Raw genomic sequence first — 21331 nt, forward strand, 5'->3', positions numbered from 1 at the left:
ATGGTAAAGAAAGACAAATCGTCCTTCACATGATCTGGACATTTTGAAGTTGGAATCATCTGCTTTGCTTTTGCTATATTCCCTCTTAGCTGTAATGGATGACTACACCATCAGCTAATGACTCGGTGCACTATAATGACTTGACACAGCGAACAGGAGATGAGGGTATCCAGGCCATCAGTTTTAAGACTTTAAGAGCTTTGGCTCCATGCTTTGCAGTTAAGGTCAGCACAAGTGTGAATGAAAGTGTGTGTATGTGTAGCGCACATGTCTACTGATACACTCACATGAACAAAGTCAGGTAAACAGATACAGCTACAATACAGAATGATGGCTGATAAGGATATGGATTTGTTAAAATGAAGGTTACTTAAAGTAACCTTTAAGTAACCTTCATTTTCTTCCCGTTGCCATAAATCATCCGCTTTCAGTTAAGGGTCTTTGTTTGAATATGGTCATTTTTCATATCAAACGATAAAACAAAGTATCAACAAAATCATGCAGGATCTTTGTCACCTTCAACAAGTAGTGATTGCTTAGTTTGTGAGATTAAAGGAAGTGTTTGACAATGAACTGGGTGATTACTGTGCCGTTTGCTGTTAGCATATCATGATCAATTTGAGCTTTAACTTTAAAGCTCAGTTTTAGACATTAGAGAGGTGCAACATTTAACTTATCAAGATGAATTATTTGATGTAAAAGGGTACTTTCCTATTTTCATCTTTTGTGTATCTTTTGATGAGGAAAACATGGATATGTATGCTTTGTAATGTGGATAATCACTATACATTTTAATAGCAGGTGGTTGTGAAACTCTTAGTGAGTTATTGATCTTGAAAACAAAAACACTTTAATGAAGTCGCCATAATGATTGGTGCAATGACAAGATCACAATCCCTCACTTATTTCCCATGTGACCACTGCTTTACCTGTTTAATGAAAAGCACACATTACATAATCATTGGTTCAGATTGTATACCAGTCTGGTCTGGACTTACTAATTGTATTAGAAATGTTATAGTGTATAGCACATTGATAAGTTTTCAAACTATAAAGCATGATGTAATGTCATTAGCTGATTATGTGATCATTTTAACTGATAGTCTTGGATCATTTTTATGATAAAAGGGTTAGAGGCTGTGGTGTATTGTCAGCAGCCTGAATTGATTTGAGGGATCAAATAAGACTCAAAATTATCAGCATCTATGATTACAGGCCCATTATTTAAATCATGTATTGAATCAGAGGATGCCTGACTGTGTGAGCCCAACAAAACAAGGCGGATGATGACTAATTGGCTTGCTGCAGAGATAATGTTGATGGGCAGCTGGGCAAAGATTGTGGTAGGGGTCGGTGCATTCACTTTCGCCGTAAAGTGTCTGACAGTGGTGTGGTGGGGAAATGGAAAGAGATATGTTTTCATCTGCAATTGAGAGTGACCTCCAGTAGATGGAGGTTTCTCTCAGTTAAAAAGGGTGAAACGTGGACCTAGAGCTAACATTGAGCTCATGCATTTCCATTTTATTGCTTATTTTCTATCTTCTTTGGTACTTTAGATGACATAATCCTATTATATAATCAGCAACTGAGGATGAACTGAGGAACAAAGCAAATCAACTCAAAGATAAATGCAGATAGCCGTGGGCTTTTCTTGTTTATTACCCTCAGAGTCTTATCTCAGAAATATGTCAACTAAAACATGCATGTGAAGACATTAGCCACGTGAAGGTTTGCGTATGTATACCTCTGGGTTTCCCTCACATCATACAAAAAATTCCCTCAAAATCTCCATCTCCTTATGATTTGAAGGGGGGTATATGAACTGCAAATGCAGGAAATCAAACTGGAAAAACATGCCATCATTAAGTTCACTGGAGCATGTGACAGGGGGAACATGGCTCTCACTATGGAGTACAACTCCTTGAAGCATGTTTTATGTGTTACAAACTTTGCTTCAGTAAGCACTGCAACTGCTCACACAGAAAAATCAATATGCCGTATCTTTATGATTTGCCCATGTCTGCGGCTTAAGAGGTGAAAGTTTGGGTTGATGTATGTATAGAGGATTTATACAGGCAAATGGAAGGAAGCCTGGCAAAGCTTTGATATGCTGTCCGTGGTGGTGTCACACGAGGATATTCATATAGACTGTAAATATCAAGTAAGAAAAAAAAAATTAAGAATCTGAAAAGGCCAACATGGGGAAAGTAAAGAGAGTGTGTTTCATCATTTGAAGGAAATGAACTGTGTTCCAATAAATCTGGGGGTGGCTTTTGGAAGCAGCATGATCTTAAATCGCCTTTAGTTTTATGTTTGGTTTCCCACCACAAAAATAATGCTCTGCACTGTGTAAATTGGGCAACCAACATAAAACATGTTTCAACTTTCTTTATTGGACACAATCCGGCCCCTAACAAGTTTGAAACTTTAACTTAATGTTTGTTCTATTTGTTTAACCCCCTAATGTTTATTTCATGCCATCATTCATATCAGCTTGAGCTCTTCACCTTTTTCTATGCTAAGTTTTTCTAGCTGTGATTGCTGTTGGACTACTGTTGGAACACTTTAACAAATCAATAAAATACTACAGACTGGACTTTGGATAGGAACCCGTTTTCTTAAAACCCAGAAATTACTTTGACGATAATAGTAAATATAAATCCACATTCTCTAGGCCAGGCTCTTTTGTATTTCCCAGTTTCAGTGATCATGTCTCCACTGAAGCCCTTTGCTCTCTCAGTCTTCAAATAACTTAAACTCTCAGGAATGCTTCCGTCCATACCCCATATTTACTAAGCTTCAGTTGTGGCCTCCCTGCTGCCTTGAACACACATGAACAAATTATTTTAATTGACACTGTGTTTTGACCAAAGAACTGGTCCTTTTTCTTTAATGTGTTGCACTGTTCTCTGCAAACATACCAGGCAGATGAATGCGTATCAGACGCCAAAGCTCCATTGTAATGTTAGGTTAAAGGGTAACCTGGCCTCTGAACCCTTTCTCCCCATTGCTGCAGGAAGAGTATTTGCCATATGAAGGACAGCAGACAGTTTGACATGAATCTATATGCTGTGTATATGACAAAGGAGATGCAGAAAGAATTGGGACACCGCTGAAAATAATGACTTAGAGTCAGTTACATTTGGTTAATATAAAGGGAAAAGGGTTGATTGGCAAATAGATAGATATGTTTTTTTTCTGCAACACCGCAGACTGATATGCAATAATGCTGAAGCTGCAACAGACAATTTTAGATATCTTCTCCATCATACTGTATCATCACTAGCGAACAAGACCCAAAGGTTTCTGAAATCCCTGGTGGCAAAGTTCCTTCCCAACTTAAAGAAAACATTTCACCATTTCCAACCACACCATGAGCAAAAGTAAAGAAGGATGAAAGATCACCAAAGCATAACATTTCCTCTCCTCTGTGAATGACAGAATTAATAGGGGTCTAAATCGCTTCCAGCTATGTCCAAAGTGAGGTGTTCCCTGTTGAGACTCAGAGACAGTGATTTTGTGCCATGTCACAACACACAGCGGTCACACTCTCAGTGTTAGACATGCTTTTATACAGAAACAACATCAGAATTCTTCACCAGCCACCACGGTTGGTAGCTACCTGACACAGCCAGTTTTCCTCCCACATCTGCTTGGTTTCTGTGTGGGGTGGCTTTCCATATACAGTATTAAATTGAATTACGTGTTTGAACATTTTTTCTTAGTGTGTTTCTTCATGCATTTGTGTTCTGGCTCTAATGTTTTTGGCTTCAGAGACTACATCAAACAGCGCCTGTGACTCGGCTCTGTCTGCCAAAGGAACTTTGTTCTGCTGTCAGATGACGCAGAAATCCCACTGAGAGCCCATTTTCAAAACCCAGCTCTCTGGAGCAGCATGCCCCCACTTTTGATAGCCCTGACTACCCTGGCCTATTGCCTCATCCCGAGCCAAACAAGCCTGTGCATCCTTCATCTGTCCAATAGCCTCTCTCATGTTGGGATAAAGCAGAGCAAAATACAGCGAACAGAGGAGTCTCTGATGCAAAAGACTGAAACACTTGTAAATGTGAGCTAAACATGACTGGTGCATTTGTCCCTAGTTTCCCCAATGCAAGGTAAGAACACCAACCTAGAACTAAATCAAATCAATTAAAAAGAAGTAGAACAAAGGAAAACATTTTAAGCATTAAGTCCTACATTTAAAACATTAAATTCAAATTATTTTCATTGTTGCACAGAAATGAAACGGTATTGCCTAGCATTCCTAACGATTTCACGTAAATGTGCTTATCATTGCTCTTTAAAAAAAAAAAAATTGAGGCACCACCAAGCAGAAAATGCCAATTCATTTTGAAGCAGCAGCAAAAACTGTTGATAGCAACCTCATGTTTGTGTAATGTAATGTTTGGAAAATGATTAAAACAGGTTTGGTGTAGGCTGATAAAAAAAGAACACAGTGTTATAGTGTCAGTGTACATTAGAGCTCTGTGTCTCACCTTGATAGTAATATTTGTTTGCACAATGTTCGACAAACAGGAAGACACTGATCATTAGAAACACTGCGGGGGTTGACTCAGGTCTCCATTATACTGTATGTTCTTTGTCTTTGTAGTCAACCTAATGCTACATTCATAATTTAACACATATATAGCGAATTTAAGGATAACAATATGCTCATTGCTTGTATTAAACATTCTACCAAAGATAACATTTATTGGTAAAAAAAAAAGTTGCATCTTGATATATCATACTTACACTAAACATTTTGTAATTATGGGAAGATTATCTAAATTATGACTTCATAATTGTTCCATTACTGTTATGTAATAGGTAAGTTGCATGATGACATGACCTAATTTCACTCGCTTTATGCTATCCTTGTTTTGACAAATTGAAAGATGTTATGATGCAACACAAATAGATTTATCTCAATTAAAAAATTGTGATTGTGAAATATCAGGCTTTTTAAATGGTTGGACCTGTAGTGTTTACCCAACCAGTTCCAGAAACTAATCACCTGCAGCATTATGATCGATTATTAACTGTAAACAAATTTAAATGTCTGAGAGTGTGATTGATTTATCGTACAAATGAGATAGAGATATTAAATTACATTGAATTGATTTGTATTTTTATAAAACATAATGCACTTCCATGGACTCTTTCAGTCAGAACAATGATATGCTCCTTTTACACACAGACATATAAAAAAATGTTCAATGGACCTTGCATCATGAGCAACAAAGCAGCCACTATGTTGCACATCATGCTCTATCATAGACCCTTTTCATCCAAGACATTTTGACATATCACAGCAGAAAAAGCACAAGAGCAAATTATACATTAAAGCACCTGATATTGTGCACTGCATGCTGACTCAATGTTATTTACAGGAACACATACATAGGACAGAAACCTCGTAGAATTAGCGTCTGCTCTAAAAAATGTCCATTGAAAGCCCTTTACTGACATTTTGACATATAACATGTCTATACCTGCTTTGGATTTGCATCTGTTTATTATGACACACATACAAACTCATCAGCAATGTAAGATATTATGACAAGGCAAACTCTTATTTATTAGAAAGCAAAAGACTGGAATATGTATTTCTATGTGTATCATTATAAATCAGTTACAACGGTGATCAATTAAATAAAATGTCATTATAAAATGTCATCTTATTTCACTGCTTTACTATTAAATGTCTTCCAAAAGAGGAGTTTCAGACTAATATACACTTGGGTTGAAAAAATGTCACCCGGTGTAACTATATGGCTCTTTTTTGGCAGACAGTTCGGTGGCACAGAGGCATATGCTACATCAGGCTCTATCTACACAGACAGTACTTTGTTGGATACAATAATCGCTGGTGTTAGTCTCTTGAGGGACATGGTAGAGAATAATGAAAAAGACAAAATAATACAGCTTTTGCATTCATGCCAGGCTTTGCTTTGCCAAATGTATCACAGGAAGCATCCTGGGTTACGTTGATTAAATACCGTTTTAAGTGGATTTTAAAAGTGAGGTTAGTGTCTGTAGCACCTAATAAAATGACAGTGACATCAGCCTAAACTGGGACCCAAGCATGTGAAAGTGATTGTATTTGTGTGGCTGGGTGCGTAACATGCAGACATACATCATATCTTGCCAACAAAGATAAGGCTGCATGCTTTACTACATTCCCAGTATAGATTAAACATATACACCCCACATAAAGGTGAAATCATGCTAAGTGGAATTTAAAAGAACATGTGAAGCTATCTCACTCTCCTTATGATAGTTGCCTGTGGGCTGGATTTCAGTCCAGGTAGCATGTAATGTAATTGTCTCACAGATCATGATTTGTCATGTTTACACACTAAGAGGACAGCCAACAAATTCAGCAGTAACACAATAGATGGTACGTTTTTAGAGCTTGTGAATAATGTATTGCTAACAGTATTTTAAGAGCTACATATAAAACAAAACATATCACACCTATAATTTGTTACAATGACTTAAGGGAGGACACCTAGTGTGTCATAGTTGTTGGCTACCAGTGTTGGTTTACATATGAAGCAACTGACATCAAAGGTGTTTTGGGTTACCTTTGTTTCTAGATTGTTGACTGAAAATGTACAAATGCAGCTACAAACTTGGACAAACAGCAGTTTTGGAGTATGGAGTACAACTACTATTACAACTGCAAGAAACCAGAGCAATGTTTTAAGATAAACGTTTCTAAAAAAATAAACAACAATTTCTTCCCATGCCACCTTTTTTTATTATATGATTGTCCTAAGCAATACAAGGTTGATATGTTGAATTTCAAAGGTGGTTATATACATCAAAGGGAGTTTGGAGTTAACAAGTCATATTTACCAACCCTTTTCCCTTATGCAGTGGAACTCCTCAATAAGTATGGCAGATATTTGGCATGCAACACTGCAAGATAACACATCCCAAAGCCCTACACAGTAGAAGTAAAACAACAATTGTTATCACATCACGAGGCCACTCGATTCAAAACTGCACACTTGTTTAAAACGCAGAGCACTGTCTCGGGCAGCAGACAATGGCAGCTAAATCCTCAGACAAGAAACAAATCCTCAGCCTCACTTCCTCTCTGCCGCCTTTGTGCTTGTGTGTGCCTAAGTGTGTATTTTGCTCAGAGTCTAACTGCTTAGAATTGTTTGTGCATGATTTACTCTCTCCACCCCAGTAATTTCAAACCTCGAAATCTAGAGCACAATCAAAATCCCTCTTTGTTTACAAAGTCATGAACTTGTTGATAAACTGCAGACACCCCTACACTGTGGGGGCTGTTTTCGAAAAAATGATATTTAGCTAAAAAGCCTTTGATTCATTCAAAGGAATGAGTTGATCTTCAGTTTCTGTACAGTATGTAGCAGTGATGGCCTGGATAAAATACCGAAGCCATCACTGAGCATACACTCTATTTTTTCTTTAAAAGTTGCCTGCTATCAATGTTATGAAAGGCTATTTGAACTAATTTCACATGTCCTGTGCCACAAATGGCAAGCTATTTCTTTGTAAGGTGTGTAATGTTGATTGCCTTTGTTGGCAGTTGCAAGGCTCGCTTTATGCTTCCAGTCTTTTTAACTGGAGTGACAAAGCACTGTCTTCATTATCTATTGGCATCACTCTATTTGAGCTGCTAAGAAAAGGGACTAGCAATCGACATTATTCATCATGTCATTCTTCTACCAGCTAGAGTCTGATTCAGCTACCCACCTACACCATAGCCTTGTCGACCAGATGGGCCATGCATAATTAAGATGATAACCCTCAGCAGAGACCTGACCCTGTCACAGCAATGAAAATAAGTCTGGCCAGCCAATGGGCACACTTTGCCCCCTTTGAGATCCCCACAAGGTGCTGCTAAGCTTCTCTCAGACGTAAGTGTTATTGCCTAAGCAGACAGTGGTATTATAATGGCTAAGGCTAATGTTCAATAAATGTTCTTAAAAGTTATAAAAAAAGAACTTGCTTGACCTTTCACTCTATTGTATATGTCATAACATGTTATAGATAGCAAAGTCTCCATTGTACTTTGTTAATCATATGGTCCAACTTTAATTGGACAACATTGATTGGTTTTAATATTGGTATCAATTATTATTGTTAATGATGCGTAAAAGAGTGTTCAAGTAATTATGTCAAACCATTCAAATGCATTGCACTGGAACAACAATGTGCATTTATAGGTGTTGTGTCCTTTGCAGTATGTCATGAAATGTATTATCAAGTAATTGAACACCAACTGAATTCTGCATTTCAAACATGACTCAAATATGGAGATGCATGCACTCTATATTTAAGCACCTGAACTCATCGAGCAGATCTAATGATGGATCTCTTTTGGAATTCTCACTAACCATGCCCAATCATTTTGTGTCCTCTTTGTCATGTAGCCTTTGGACATTTTCCAGCACCGGGTATCCGTTCTAATAGACCAAGAGTTGCCAAACAAACATCTATTAGGTTCTTTGGTATGTAAATAAAGCACTGGTGCAACTTGTCCTTGTTTCCACAGCTGAACCAATGTATCATTCTGTGATCAAATCATTGCTCATTTAGATGCTGTGCGGCAGTTTAATAAATCAGGCGTAGAGAGGTTCATATGTCTCTGCTAGTGCTTGAATCTGTTCTGTTTCCAAGATGGTTTGATAAATGACAGCCAATATTTTCAAGGGTGATATCTACATGTCATTTCCTGAAAATACTGGTTAGACTCGAACAGTAGTGACCATTGTAGGAATATATGTAATAACTCAGCTTGTGGAAGAGAATAGATTTGAAAAGACATCAATCCCCAAACACCCACCATGACAGTAAGTCCTATCCCCTAATCCGTCTTCACGCAGTGTACTAACATCATGTTTCAATATTTTGTGGCTTTACTGTTCCTTATTCCTCGTAACTAATAGCAGCAACAGCTCTGTTAGTGGCTTGTGCCACTGCGTGGCTGAACTGATAAAGCCTACATGAAAGGATAGTGGGAGACCGTAATCATTTCATAGTTCAGCCAGCTATAACAGTCTTTGAAGTTGCTGCACCCTGGATCATTACAGCAAGGGAACACTGTTGTTCTCGTGTTCGGTGTATTGTGTTGTCTGTGTACACAGCTGACTCTATGTTGTCTTACTGGAGCCAAGAGTCTATTTTATTGATATTATTTATCTAAGCAAAACTAAACGACATTATTTATTCTTGATTCCAGCTAGAGTTGATTCGCTCCACTTAACTGCCTTGTGGTGCCTTTATCCACAGCCACCCTCACTGCTGAATAAGTCTGGCCTACCAACACACTTGCACCCTTGAACCCACAGGGATAAGCTCAATCAACGTAGTGTTAGTTGCAAACAACAGTGCATATCAAATTGTTATATGTTTTAAAGTTATAAAAAACCTTGACCTTTCACTCTATATTTCCAAAGAGCATCCCCATGTATTGTTAAACGTGTTTAATTGACAATGTGGTTTTAATATTGTACAATTATTATGTAAATGTGCTTTAAGTGTTCAAGATAATTGGTCTTCAATGCATTCTACCAATGTCATTTATTGTTGTGTCTGCAGTTTGTTGAAAGATACATAATGAACACCAACAATTGCTTCTCAAACATGTACTCAAATCTGGAGAGCTGACTTCATTAGACTGAATACGGTCAGATGCTCGATTCAAACCAGTCATCATTTGCTCTGCAGGTTGACTTTTCAGCACGGGTTATCCGTTCAAAGCAAGAGTGGAAACAAACATCATAGCTAGTAAATTAGAGCACTGGTGCAAACTGTAAAGTGATAAGCTGAACAATGTCTTCTGTGTCCATTGGTCATTTAGAGCCTTGCGCAGTTTAAATCACGTTTACATATCTTGCTGTCGAATCGTTACTTCAATTGTTTGTTGCCCCTATTCAGGTCGTATCAAGTACATTTCCTATAAATGTTAATTTAAAGCATTGACCATTGAATATGTTCTCACTTGGAGAAGATAGATCCAAATCTGACTCTGCTGTATGCAGCATTGAGTCTTATGATGTTTTTTTAATAGGTTTATAATAGGACAATACAATTAAGCTATCATGTAGTATACAATCGAAGATACATCTGCATTGACATGTTTACCACAGTTAAAAAGTACAGACCATTTTGCGTTCAAATCAGCCACAGCTCATAATCAGCGCCAGAGTGTGAGGAAGGGATGCTTATTACCCCTTCCCCATTTCCTACCCCCTCACCTCCGGGACCCTTTCTCAGAACGTCCACCTTCATGCTCAGCCTTCATTTTGGTCTCAATTACACTTTTATAAAGTTTTGTGATTGTAACTTGCAGACGGACAGATAAACAGACAAGATAAAATCCTATAACCCCTACTCAAATGGTATTTCAACATCAGAAGTTGTCTATTTGAGTACATTTTGCCATGGTAACACTCTGATAGACTCAGAAGGTAAAACTAATACAAGCTTAAAATCAGTGCAGCATGTTGTGACATGTAGAGTATGGACAAGAGGTCACAAGGTAAAACAAAGTTGAGGGTCTGGGAAGGACACCCCTTTGACGGAAACATAATTCATAATGTGACCCTCACAGTCAACACCTATGTGTGAGTGTGTCCATACTGTAGCTCCTGCATAGAAATCCCATAATGTGGAACATGTCATTGTTGGGTTTAGTCCACTACAGATTGGACGAGGATCATGTAATGTAGGAAAGTGAAAATGATGATGAAATAGGATTATGTCTCTTGGTATTAAGTACAGGTCCATGAATTGGAATGACCGACATTAGTTCCTGTTTCATGGACCAGCCGATCTGTGGCATATGACTGTTTTCGAGGCTTCACTCTTTTCCGAAGAATACACCAAGTACCACAGACAGCCACCTCATGTTTGTGTATGCATGTGTAGGCAAGTGTGTGTGTGTGTGTGTGTGTGTGTGTGTGTGTGTGTGTGTGTGTGTGTGTGTGTGTGTGTGTGTGTGTGTGTGTGTGTGTGTGTGTGTGTGTGTGTGTGTGTGTGTGTGTGTGTGTGTGTGTGTGTGTGTGTGTGTGTGTGTGTGTGATAAATGGAGTTTTTTCAGCTCTGCAGTGAAACAAAAGTACATCAATGATACTCAAACCTTTTTCTCACCCCGTTGACTCGCTTTTTTCCTTCACCACAGTTCTGCTCTCACAGATATCACACCACTCTCTTATTTTCTCACCCTCTCTAACCTATTCTCAGCCTCTCCCTGCCTTGCTTCTCTTCTCTCCTGCTGCCCTTCCTTCAGTCCCTCCCTCGCAAACTGCTTGTTATTCAGTTCAGGGAGGCTGCAGGCAGCATTGCTCTAGCTCCCATACTGCTGCTGCAGGACGACTTTTTTATCCCCTGCTCTCCCTCGTTCTGTCTGATAACCAGACATTTCCCTCGCTCCTTTCTTATTCTGTTGAAACTATGCACTTTACAGCCTAACACACTTAATATTTAACCCTGCTCCCTTTTTTCTCCATACTTCTATTCTTAAACCACTTCATTGCTGCATGACGTCCAATCGCATGTAACTACGTACTTTGGTGTTTTTCAACAATGGATGAAATATGTGAGGATCAGCAAACAAACCGGAAAGCAATCTATTTCCTGAGAGGCAATTCACAATATACAGTATGTTCAGGGCTATCTTTAACAACATTTGAACTTGTATGTTGAATTGGATCCAAGCTTTCCAGTGTACTGTATTTGTAAGAGAAAAGTGTTTTTTAAGAAATCATTTAGAGTCCATATAAGAGGTTAATATCTAATTGGGCACATCTGCCATGGATGTTTTGAGTATTCTTTGGAGGTCAGAACCATCAACATCCATATTATGTTCCAGTGCTGTCTCTGCAAGTTACTTTCTGTGTTATGCAGTCACTGATATACCTTTGTTCAGGCTGAAATATTGAGGTTATATTTTACAGCCTCCTGATGCCATTGTACTGACTCTGACTAGAGCGATGTATAACAAGTCTTTATGGTGTCTGTAACCTCCTTTTTGTGAAAAGGCAGTAAAAGGTCTGCATTTTTAGAACTAGCTTTTGTCTGACATTTCCAAACCTGCAGGTTACAGTAGATTAGTCAATAACACATTTTACATTTAGCATTATTTCATGTCATCTCTGTAACCACACTTGCTGAAATGCATCATCCCGAAAACCTGAAATATGTTATCCCGTTAAAACTAAAAACTTGTATACTGTTTGAATATGCTCTGAATGAGTCTAGCAATCAAACAAAGGGCACAGTGAGAAGAAAAACATGCAACTAGATGTCCTTTGCTCTGAGTGTCTTTATTTTATGTCAGTTCCTGCCTCTGTCACTGCTTCAGTTCATTTTTTGTATGCTTCTTCTCTGTTGTTTTTCTTCAATAATATCCGGTCTGATTTAGATTTTTAGCACTTACAGTATCAATGGCATATGATTTTTTATCATGCTTAGTTTCCATGAAGCCATCAGTAAATAACAAAAACAAAAGTAAGATGATTGGGTAATTCAGATTTGCCGCAAACCCCTGGCCAAAGTCTAATGATAATGTTGCATATGCAGAATAGACCCAGTCACATTCTGGCTCTTCATTCTGGGACATTTTGCCTAATTTCAACATCATTACTCTTGCCATATATCCTGTCATTTACTACGGTCATCTGAAATAAATGCAAAAATACCCCCAAAACACAATTAAAAAATGGCTGTGCCAAGTATTTCCATAAGAACAGTTGATTCATCAGGCGAATAACATATCAGTTTATTCTCAAGTCTTAATTTTGACTCAGTATGTTGTGATTGTGTGGTATCAATCTCCTATGTGTCCATGTACACAGGGTGTCCTTCATTCTATGTTTGCCCAATCCTAAACAAACTGCTCATTTGGTACTTACGAGGTGCTTGATGATAAGCCAGATGCTTACTCTCATCCACAGCCTGCTTGACCACAGATGCTAATAGCCGGTGACAGGCCCTCAGTCTAAACATGAGCCAGTGTAATGAGAGGAGTAAGCAAACGGCAGCAGCCATTAAACAGAAGAGAGCTTGTGCCAGGAGGCACTGTGGCCCCTCCTCAGGCAGCGCAGTTCTGGCTGCATTAACTTTAACTTACAGGAGACTGCCAGGCTCAAACAGCCCGGTTATAGATATGATAGGCTACCATGTAAGAGGAGAGGAGGTATGAGGAGCAAATCAAGGTTGGGAGTTTACTAGCTGTCCTGAGGCTATACACAGGAGCTCTGGATACTTAATTATTCTCCTACTGGAGAACTGCACGCTTCTATATAGATGTTTGCGTTTGGTTAAAGTAAGCCTATAGGATGTGCTTAGATGTGGGAGGCTGCTCCAATTTAGTGGTATGGATTGCAGATGATTTAGCTAATCATTGACAGTAGGAGTGGAAGAAGATAGGACGAAACCATGTGATAGGCTATGCTACTAACATTTATAGTATATTCTGTATGTGCTATTATAAACAGCATATGCACGTCAAATAATCAGAACTTTAGTTTTGTTTAAAAAACACAGTTTTGTCAATATTTCTTTGACCTAATATGTATGACTGTCCTGAAATTGTTTGCTTATGGATAACATGATGAATATACTTTATTAGTCTTTCAATGATTTAAAAAAAGTTTCATCTGATTTCTGGGGATTCAAGTGAGAAACAATAGTATTCATTTGTTTGTATGACATGATCTGGATAGCATTCTGTGTGCCTCCTCAAAATTGTAACTGATGACTCCAATTTGTGAAACATAAAGGATAATGAGGTACATGTGGTGCGTGGGGCATCCCAAAGACACAGATTGAAAGCCACTGCCTTAGGTCATTATCACTTTCATTAAACCTCATTAAGAGACATGAAAGTCCAGTCTGCAGACTTACATGTTTGCCATGGAAAGCATTATAGAAACAGTATGGAACTCATCTGTTAATCAATGCCTACAACCACGCAATTGTTTTTGTTCACAAGTGAAGGGACTTACTTTTCAGTCCCTTATTAATTCACTGCTGCATGAAAAGAAAACAAAAAACGTATCTACTGTCAAAAACAGCGCAAGTACGTGAAGTCCTTTTAGGCAATCACACAGAATCGTATGTGTACTGCTGCTCTCTAATCAGAATGTTCTACTTTTAGGTATAACACAAATAAAGGTTAAGAAACAGTGTATCCTCACCCCTGGTGCTTTTTGCCTGATCAGTTGTGTGACTTTTTTTGTTCTTGCATGTAGACCTTTATTCAACATTTATTTTACAATTCATAAAGCTGGGTGGAATAATTGTATAAGTTTATAATGTATAAAATACCAAGATTGGTGAGAACCCAAGTTATACCACACCTACAGCTTTTAATTGACTTTGTCTAAGCTTCTCTTGGAAGGGATTTCAGATCACCATATCATATTACTTACTTAGTAATCTAATCTATTGAGAAAAGTTGCCTTTGTCCTCACGTCTAAATGGACTTCCTCCCTATGTTTTCTCACTCATGGAGTTAGAGAATTGGAGGCTGTACATTGCCTGTATGTGAGCATCGGTATGAACGGTTGTCTGTCCTAATATGTTAGCACTGTGATAAACTGCCGGCCAGACTAGGGAAGGCTGGCTGGCTGTATGCCCAATGTGAGCTGGAATATGCTCCATCCATCTCCCCACTACCCTGCACAGGATAAGTGGGTATAGATAATGGAAAGATGTGCTGTGCATGTGCATTATATTTCTGTGCTTATTTTCTTGAGCACTGCATTGTGTCTGTCCTGTTTATTTATTAGTTTCCCACTGGGTTATAATGGCTATAATGAGATTATGATATGGCTTCTATTTCTGTACTGCATTGCTCATTTGGAAAAAAAACAAAACAAAAGACTATTCTAATCTGAAGCATTCATCTAGAAGTATTTTTATTTTATTTTCTACAACCGCAGGCATTAAAGTGTGTTTTCTTTTTTAGTATCCTGTACTCAAACTAACTGATAGCCACCGCTGCACCTCTTTAAGTTCCACTTAATGAGAACAAGTCAAATTGGCCCATCTATGACACTACAGCTGAGGGAGCACAACTTATCTTAATGAGGATCTAGCAACCTATTATCTGCTGGTAACCCGACCAACATGCTACCACTATTATCAACCCCCACCCCTGGGCTGGCACATACACAAACACTTTCTCACCCTCTCCTTATCAGCTTGCCTTCCCCTTTAAGCCCGCTGCAGACATTGTAACCACATTGGACAGTAATTGTACTCCTTGCTCCTGCCTAATTGAATTGACAAGGAGCCGGAATTGATGTCATTTAACACATTGATCTTGGGAGACAATAAGACCGAATGCCTTATGCCCGGCTCACCCCTTTTTCCTCCCCCACCTGTCTTCTATTTTCTTCCCTCTGATTCATCTGCCCATTGCTTTGATTTGCCATGTTATTGCCTATGAATTACTAGATTCATTCCTCACTGCTTTCACCATGCCTCGGCTTCAGGGTTTTCTCGCTATTGTCATTTTGTATTACATTAGTTTCAAAGGAGATACAAAGACATGGTTGTATAAAAAATAATAATCTTCAATTAACTCTTGAATGCAGTCAAATATGTTGTTAAATGCATGAGAAAGACATCGATTGCCTGTATATGTATTCATGTACTGCAGTTTTCCCCTCATCTCACATTTTCCTTTATGTTCTTATGTTGTCAGAAATAAGAGCTTTGGACTTTATTCATATGTTGCTCACAATAGCAATAAACATAGACAACTAATAAATCAATAAGGCACAAGTTAATATACATTATATTGTTTCCAAGTGCTTAAAATATAAAGAAGTCTATAAATAGATATTTTAAACCTCTGTTTTTGTAGTCATTAAAAATACATGCAGTAAACCTGCAGTTACATGCATTTGCCTGTGCATTATTCTGCTTGTAGAAGCACTATTGTTATGATTAAATGTTTATCGGATCAGAAATAAATTGAAACAGATTCCTCTGCACTGCGCCACTGAAGAATTACACAACTTACTTTGGTGAGGCCTGAGAGAGTGAACACACTTATGGCCCTCAGCAGCACCATCAGCATGCACCGTCCACCAGCCGTCTCCGGAGTGAGGAAGAATAAGTGCTACTGCCTCCATTACCCCACACAGTAGATGCTTATTTTCAGGCACCCTCTTCTATCTTGTTCTCTCCAACTGAAAATGAATGAGAGCACACCGGGGGGTAGAAAATAATGGATGGGGACAGTTGGGAACATTGTCTGCAAAGCACCACGGGGACTTGTGTTTACCAGATAAAAACAAACATGCACATTCCATTATCTGGCAGTCAAAAAACTAAACAATCAATGTTTCTGTATGGAAGACAATTGAATCAACTGCCTACTGTGTTGTCAAGCTTTTAATGGCGGTGAATTTGAGAGCGAAATTGCTTGCACATACAGGGCACACCTGGATGTGAGAAGAGGGAAGTTAAATCGTTTTCCAGATAAACACAGTGAAAAAACTGTTATGTGAATCAGTTTTGTCTCTCTCGCTTTGTTTCTCACACACACCCGCACACGCACGCACATATCAAAGACCATCGTTTGGCCAACCCCGGCTCAAATGAGCCTGACGCATTGACTAACCTATGATTCATTACTGTGGACTCTCTTAATATTTGTGATAAGGGAATTCATGCATAGTGTTTTTAATTGGGTGTTTAATGTTCTGTATGAAACCCAATATGAGTAATACATTTTACTTTGCGTGCTGAAGGAGTTCTGACATATCAAAGCAATAAAGTAATTACAGTATAGGGAGAGAGTATTTTTAGTAATGGAAGCCTTTTTGACTCACTATTACTGTCAAAAGCATGCTGCCTTCATCCTAAAGATACACGATTGCACAATGAGCTGGAGGAGATAGAACAAAATAAACTCAAGAAGAGCCAATGCTCTGTTGACAGTATGATCTGTAAAAAACCGATGATGTTTCCTTTTGAAGTGCCAACATTGTGATGTTCAAACTCCTTAAATCAGATTAAAGAGTTAAGAGTTTTGAGAAACAAAACAACTGGGATTTCTGTTTCAAGAAAAGGAAATAATGAAATAAAAATAAGCAGCCCAAAGTTGTACAGCCTGAACCTTTTCTCTTTCTTTCAGTTTAATTAAAGTTGTCGGTTATACATAAAATCTTGGATAAGTTTGAAGTGTCCTCTGGAAGGGTGAAGCTAAGCTCCTTTTTATTTTTGGCGGTGAGCATCTTTAATCCTTTGCGTCCCTCTGGTGACTTAATGACACATTAGGCTCTTAAGGCAGCACAATGACTAATGTTGTCATGTCCTCTGCTTTGGAATAGAAGAGCATGTCTGTGCATGCACATCAAAGTGAGACTGCTTGTATGACACGCTTTGTAAGGAAACTGAATGCTCTCCTGATTTCCTCTTCTCCCCCTTTGTCTATCAAAAATGATTAAAAGTAATTTGATGTATGGTTCATAATATGACATGTAAACGACCGCAGTACCGTAGGCGGGTTAGGGTCAGATGGGTTTCCCTGACTGTGTCTCAAACGTTCTTCTTCCGTTCAGTTTGGTGCATTACTCCATAAAAAAAAATAACTGCATTTTGTGATTGCTATTAAAAGAGAGGGTGAATAACTATATATGAGCTGGGAGACAAATGACTCATTTCAAATGTTTATCGTCCATATGAAAGAAAACTCGCACTATATGAGCCTCGGCCAAGGGCAAACCAGCAGTACATTAGCCAGTAAAAGGAATCATATCGTTTTTTATGGCTAGAGCTTCTTTTCATTCAGCAGCCCTGTCACAGCAGTGACCTTACACAGATGTGAATTCCCTTTAGCAAATACCCACGCATGTTGAGCTTGGAGCGTGACAAATCCAAAAGTAAGAGATTGTTTGTCCTCAAATTGGCATTTCTCTCAGACAGTGGGTTTGGAATAGTTACTAACTTCCAATATTATTGACTGCTTACTGACAGTTGCACCGAAACAGACAACATCTCTTCCTGTGCCAAATAAAATGTCAAAAAAAGCTCAGGAAGTTAATGTCACCGTGTTGTGAGGCTGAGTCTACAGCAGCAGCCCTCCCTCTGATTTACTTTCTGTTTGGAAATAATGTAGAAACTGTCATTTTACAATTTAATAATGACGTAGGCATTGAAAGAGACAAATCATTGTTGACTTCAGGGTGGGTTAACTATGAAGTGGGTGTTTGATTGGGTCGTATTTAGTTCTTTGCGACACATGTGTATTAGCTGCCCTGTTCCAGGGAGAAAACAACAGTGCAGCAACACAGAAATAAGCAACCACATGTTGGGTCTTAGTAATCAGGATAACGACCAAATTGCCCCTCTACTTAAAGCCCTGTTGTTCTGTGGTTATTGTGTCTAAGATAAATCCTTATTTTACGATTCAACAGTCAGGGATCAATGGGAATACATGTCACCAGGTATGTGTTTTTTCTGCAAAAGCCTGTTGAGCATTGTGGTCGTCGCCTTCATGCTGTGCCCTGCCGAACTGTCTGGTGGTTGCCTGGTAACGACATAACTAATTTGTGCTCTGGCTTTCACAGTAGACCAATGTGTCTTACAATCGGTTGATCATCCTGCAAACCTTTTCTCCTTTGCTGAAAAAATATAAAAATGAAAGAGTCCACAGCTGCGTTGCAGATTTTAAATTAGCTGATTTGATTGCTTGTCTTTTCATGGTTACTTGATTTGAATACAAAATAAATCGCTCCAACCTGAAAAAAAAAATTCTATATACAGCGAGAGAGAGGTGAGCCACATATATTCGTTGGTGGGTTGCCAGCATTAAAGGACAGGGTAATTAACATGAATGATTGTTTCTAGACCTTTAGTTTGAACTGAGGTGATATTTTACTTCATGCAGCATTGAAAGGACCTGTGGGACAGTTGGCAGCATAGAAGTAAATGTCACATATTCCTCACTTCCACGATGGAGCCCAGCCTGTAGCTGTAGTCCTAAATCCCACTCTTCTTTTCAGTTCCTATAGCATTGTTGTTGTTTTGGTTGCCAATTAACTTGAGTCCTTGACTTGTTTCTAATTTAAATATATGAAAGGGTCTAATCCCCCAAAAAACAATTCTAAACTTTTTCCCAGTTACATATACAGTATATGGTAGTTATCAATACGTTTTAGATTCCAACTATAAACCCAGCACACTGATTGGTGCATTCATCCATTAAAGACAGTGATATGCAAATATCTGTTTTAATAAGTGACAACACTTTTCATTGATATAAATACTCAAACTGTATCGATATGTAGTCACATTGAGTACAGTATCATTAAGATTGTAACACTTTTCAATTCCAGGGACACCTGTATGACTTTCTTTAAAGGGATCAAAGTACCCGATCATTTATATGTGTCCTGAAGCAGAAACTGTTCACTCCAAGACACTGACAGCAGCTTTTTAACCTTCGGGCCAAGCTGCCATCTGAAGTTAGATAGTTAAAGGGGGAGTCTGATAACTGGAGTAGTATAAATCGCTCCACTGTTCTCTATGGTTTGCTTTTCCTGGTGTTTAAAGGAACACACTTGGTTATATTTCTGTATGAAATGCTGCCTTGTATCTGCCTTAGTGACGGTTGGTTGATAGGTGTGTTAACTGGTGAGTTGGAATCTGGAATAAGTCCTGTGCTTCTCTACCAGTGGAACCTCTGTTAGGTCAGAAAAAGGGATCGGTGTGTCTGCATGTGTCAGCTGAAGCACCCTCCTAAAGCTACCAGTAGGAACTTGCCATGACAGTAAGTGCTGAACATAGGAGGTCATTTGGCGACAACTAAATTGATACTTGCTTTATAGGCTAGTAGAGAGGTAACGTATCAAGCTGTTTAGGCAAGTTTTCCCCTTCTCTCTTTAAATATCCAGCACTTGTAATTGTAACCAAGGTTATCTCGCAAGATCTTGTTTTGCCTGCAGGATATTTTAAAGTCTGACATGTTTTACTCTATGGACAACTTGAATTGTCATTGCTCCTTTGAGATTTAACAAATCATTTCCAAAAATCTACAAAATGATTGTTCTTCAATGTATTGGCTGTAGAGCTTGTGTGCTTGGTAAACCTTGTCTAATGACAGTATGGCATTAGTGTCAATATAGCCTGCCTATCAATTAAATTAAACTCACTAAACACAGATTATTATATATTATATACTACTATTGTTTAAGTAGATAATCTACACTGAATATTCCTCTAAGCGTCAGTCAAACAGATAAGATGGTGATGACATTCTATAACTGCGTTAACATTGTATTTTTGTTTCTTTTCACAGACTGGCAGGAAAGAGAAAGGGGACCCATTGAACTCAGCCATTGATAAGATGACCAAGAAGACCAGGGACCTGCGCAGACAGGTAAGTGAAAGCTTCTTGCAGCAACTCCATCTCCCTTCAAACGCTTGTATCTACCATTTCTGAAATATAATCTATTTTAAAATGTGGAGCTGACAGTATTCTCCCATATATGTATTATTAGTTTATTTGTTTGATGTAAAACAGCTTTAGGACTCAGAACCACAGAGTTTTGTCCCATCTCTCATACAATTCTGACACTGCCTGTGGTCCCAGCTACATTCTTTCCTACTGATGACTCAAACATTATAACAGGTCAGCAATATGAACATGCATTTTCTAAAGGCTAAATAATGTCCTATAACAGCTGGTCACTGTAGTTTTAGGAAATGTTTCTCAAACAGGGGTAAGTACTGTATGTGTTGGGGACTATTTTCAGCAACAGATTATCTCTATGCTCTAATGGGCTATTACTAACCTGATGTGCCAGATGGCTCGTTACACAGAAGCTGTCATTTGAAACTGTTTGGAAAAGGGAAGGGAAAATACTCAATCCCAGGCTCGCTTCAACCAATCAGATAACTGTTCACATTTTTCAGAAGCATTGCACGTAGACATATCAATACAACATTTATCACAATGAATAACACATCTGCATATATACTTTATATACTTGTGAAAGGGAATTACCTTCCAAGCAACGCCAAGTACTGATGGATAAGTAGAGGATTCATGCTGTGATATGCAGCATCAGAACTATAGAATTATTATTATAAGAATTATAGATTTATTTCTCCTATTTTTTTAAGGAAACCATTGATCGTGTTTTTGAAATTGTTTTTGACACCATGTTTGAAAAGAGGACAAGCAGTGTCTGATTATATTATATTTCAGCATGATTCTGATATACCTTCTGACACATTTCTCAGGACTTGTACCACATATTTTAAGGAAGATGGAAAAACATTCAAGCAGGAATCTTGCCCCAGAAACTGCAAACACATT

At 38.4% G+C, this 21331-nt stretch overlaps 1 protein-coding gene across 1 annotated transcript in view; it reads left to right on the plus strand.

Annotated features, from left to right (window-relative positions):
- The window catches only part of ctnna2 (catenin (cadherin-associated protein), alpha 2), a 256736-nt gene that overhangs the window by 160347 nt on the left and 75058 nt on the right, over positions 1–21331 (plus strand). The window contains exon 8 of the mRNA XM_063882786.1: positions 20309–20389. Within this exon, the coding sequence (XP_063738856.1) occupies positions 20309–20389 (81 nt within the window). The remainder of the gene's footprint in view (positions 1–20308; positions 20390–21331) is intronic.

Source organism: Eleginops maclovinus, chromosome 5, assembly GCF_036324505.1.
Source record: "Eleginops maclovinus isolate JMC-PN-2008 ecotype Puerto Natales chromosome 5, JC_Emac_rtc_rv5, whole genome shotgun sequence".
In the NCBI taxonomy this organism is placed as follows: domain Eukaryota; kingdom Metazoa; phylum Chordata; class Actinopteri; order Perciformes; family Eleginopidae; genus Eleginops; species Eleginops maclovinus.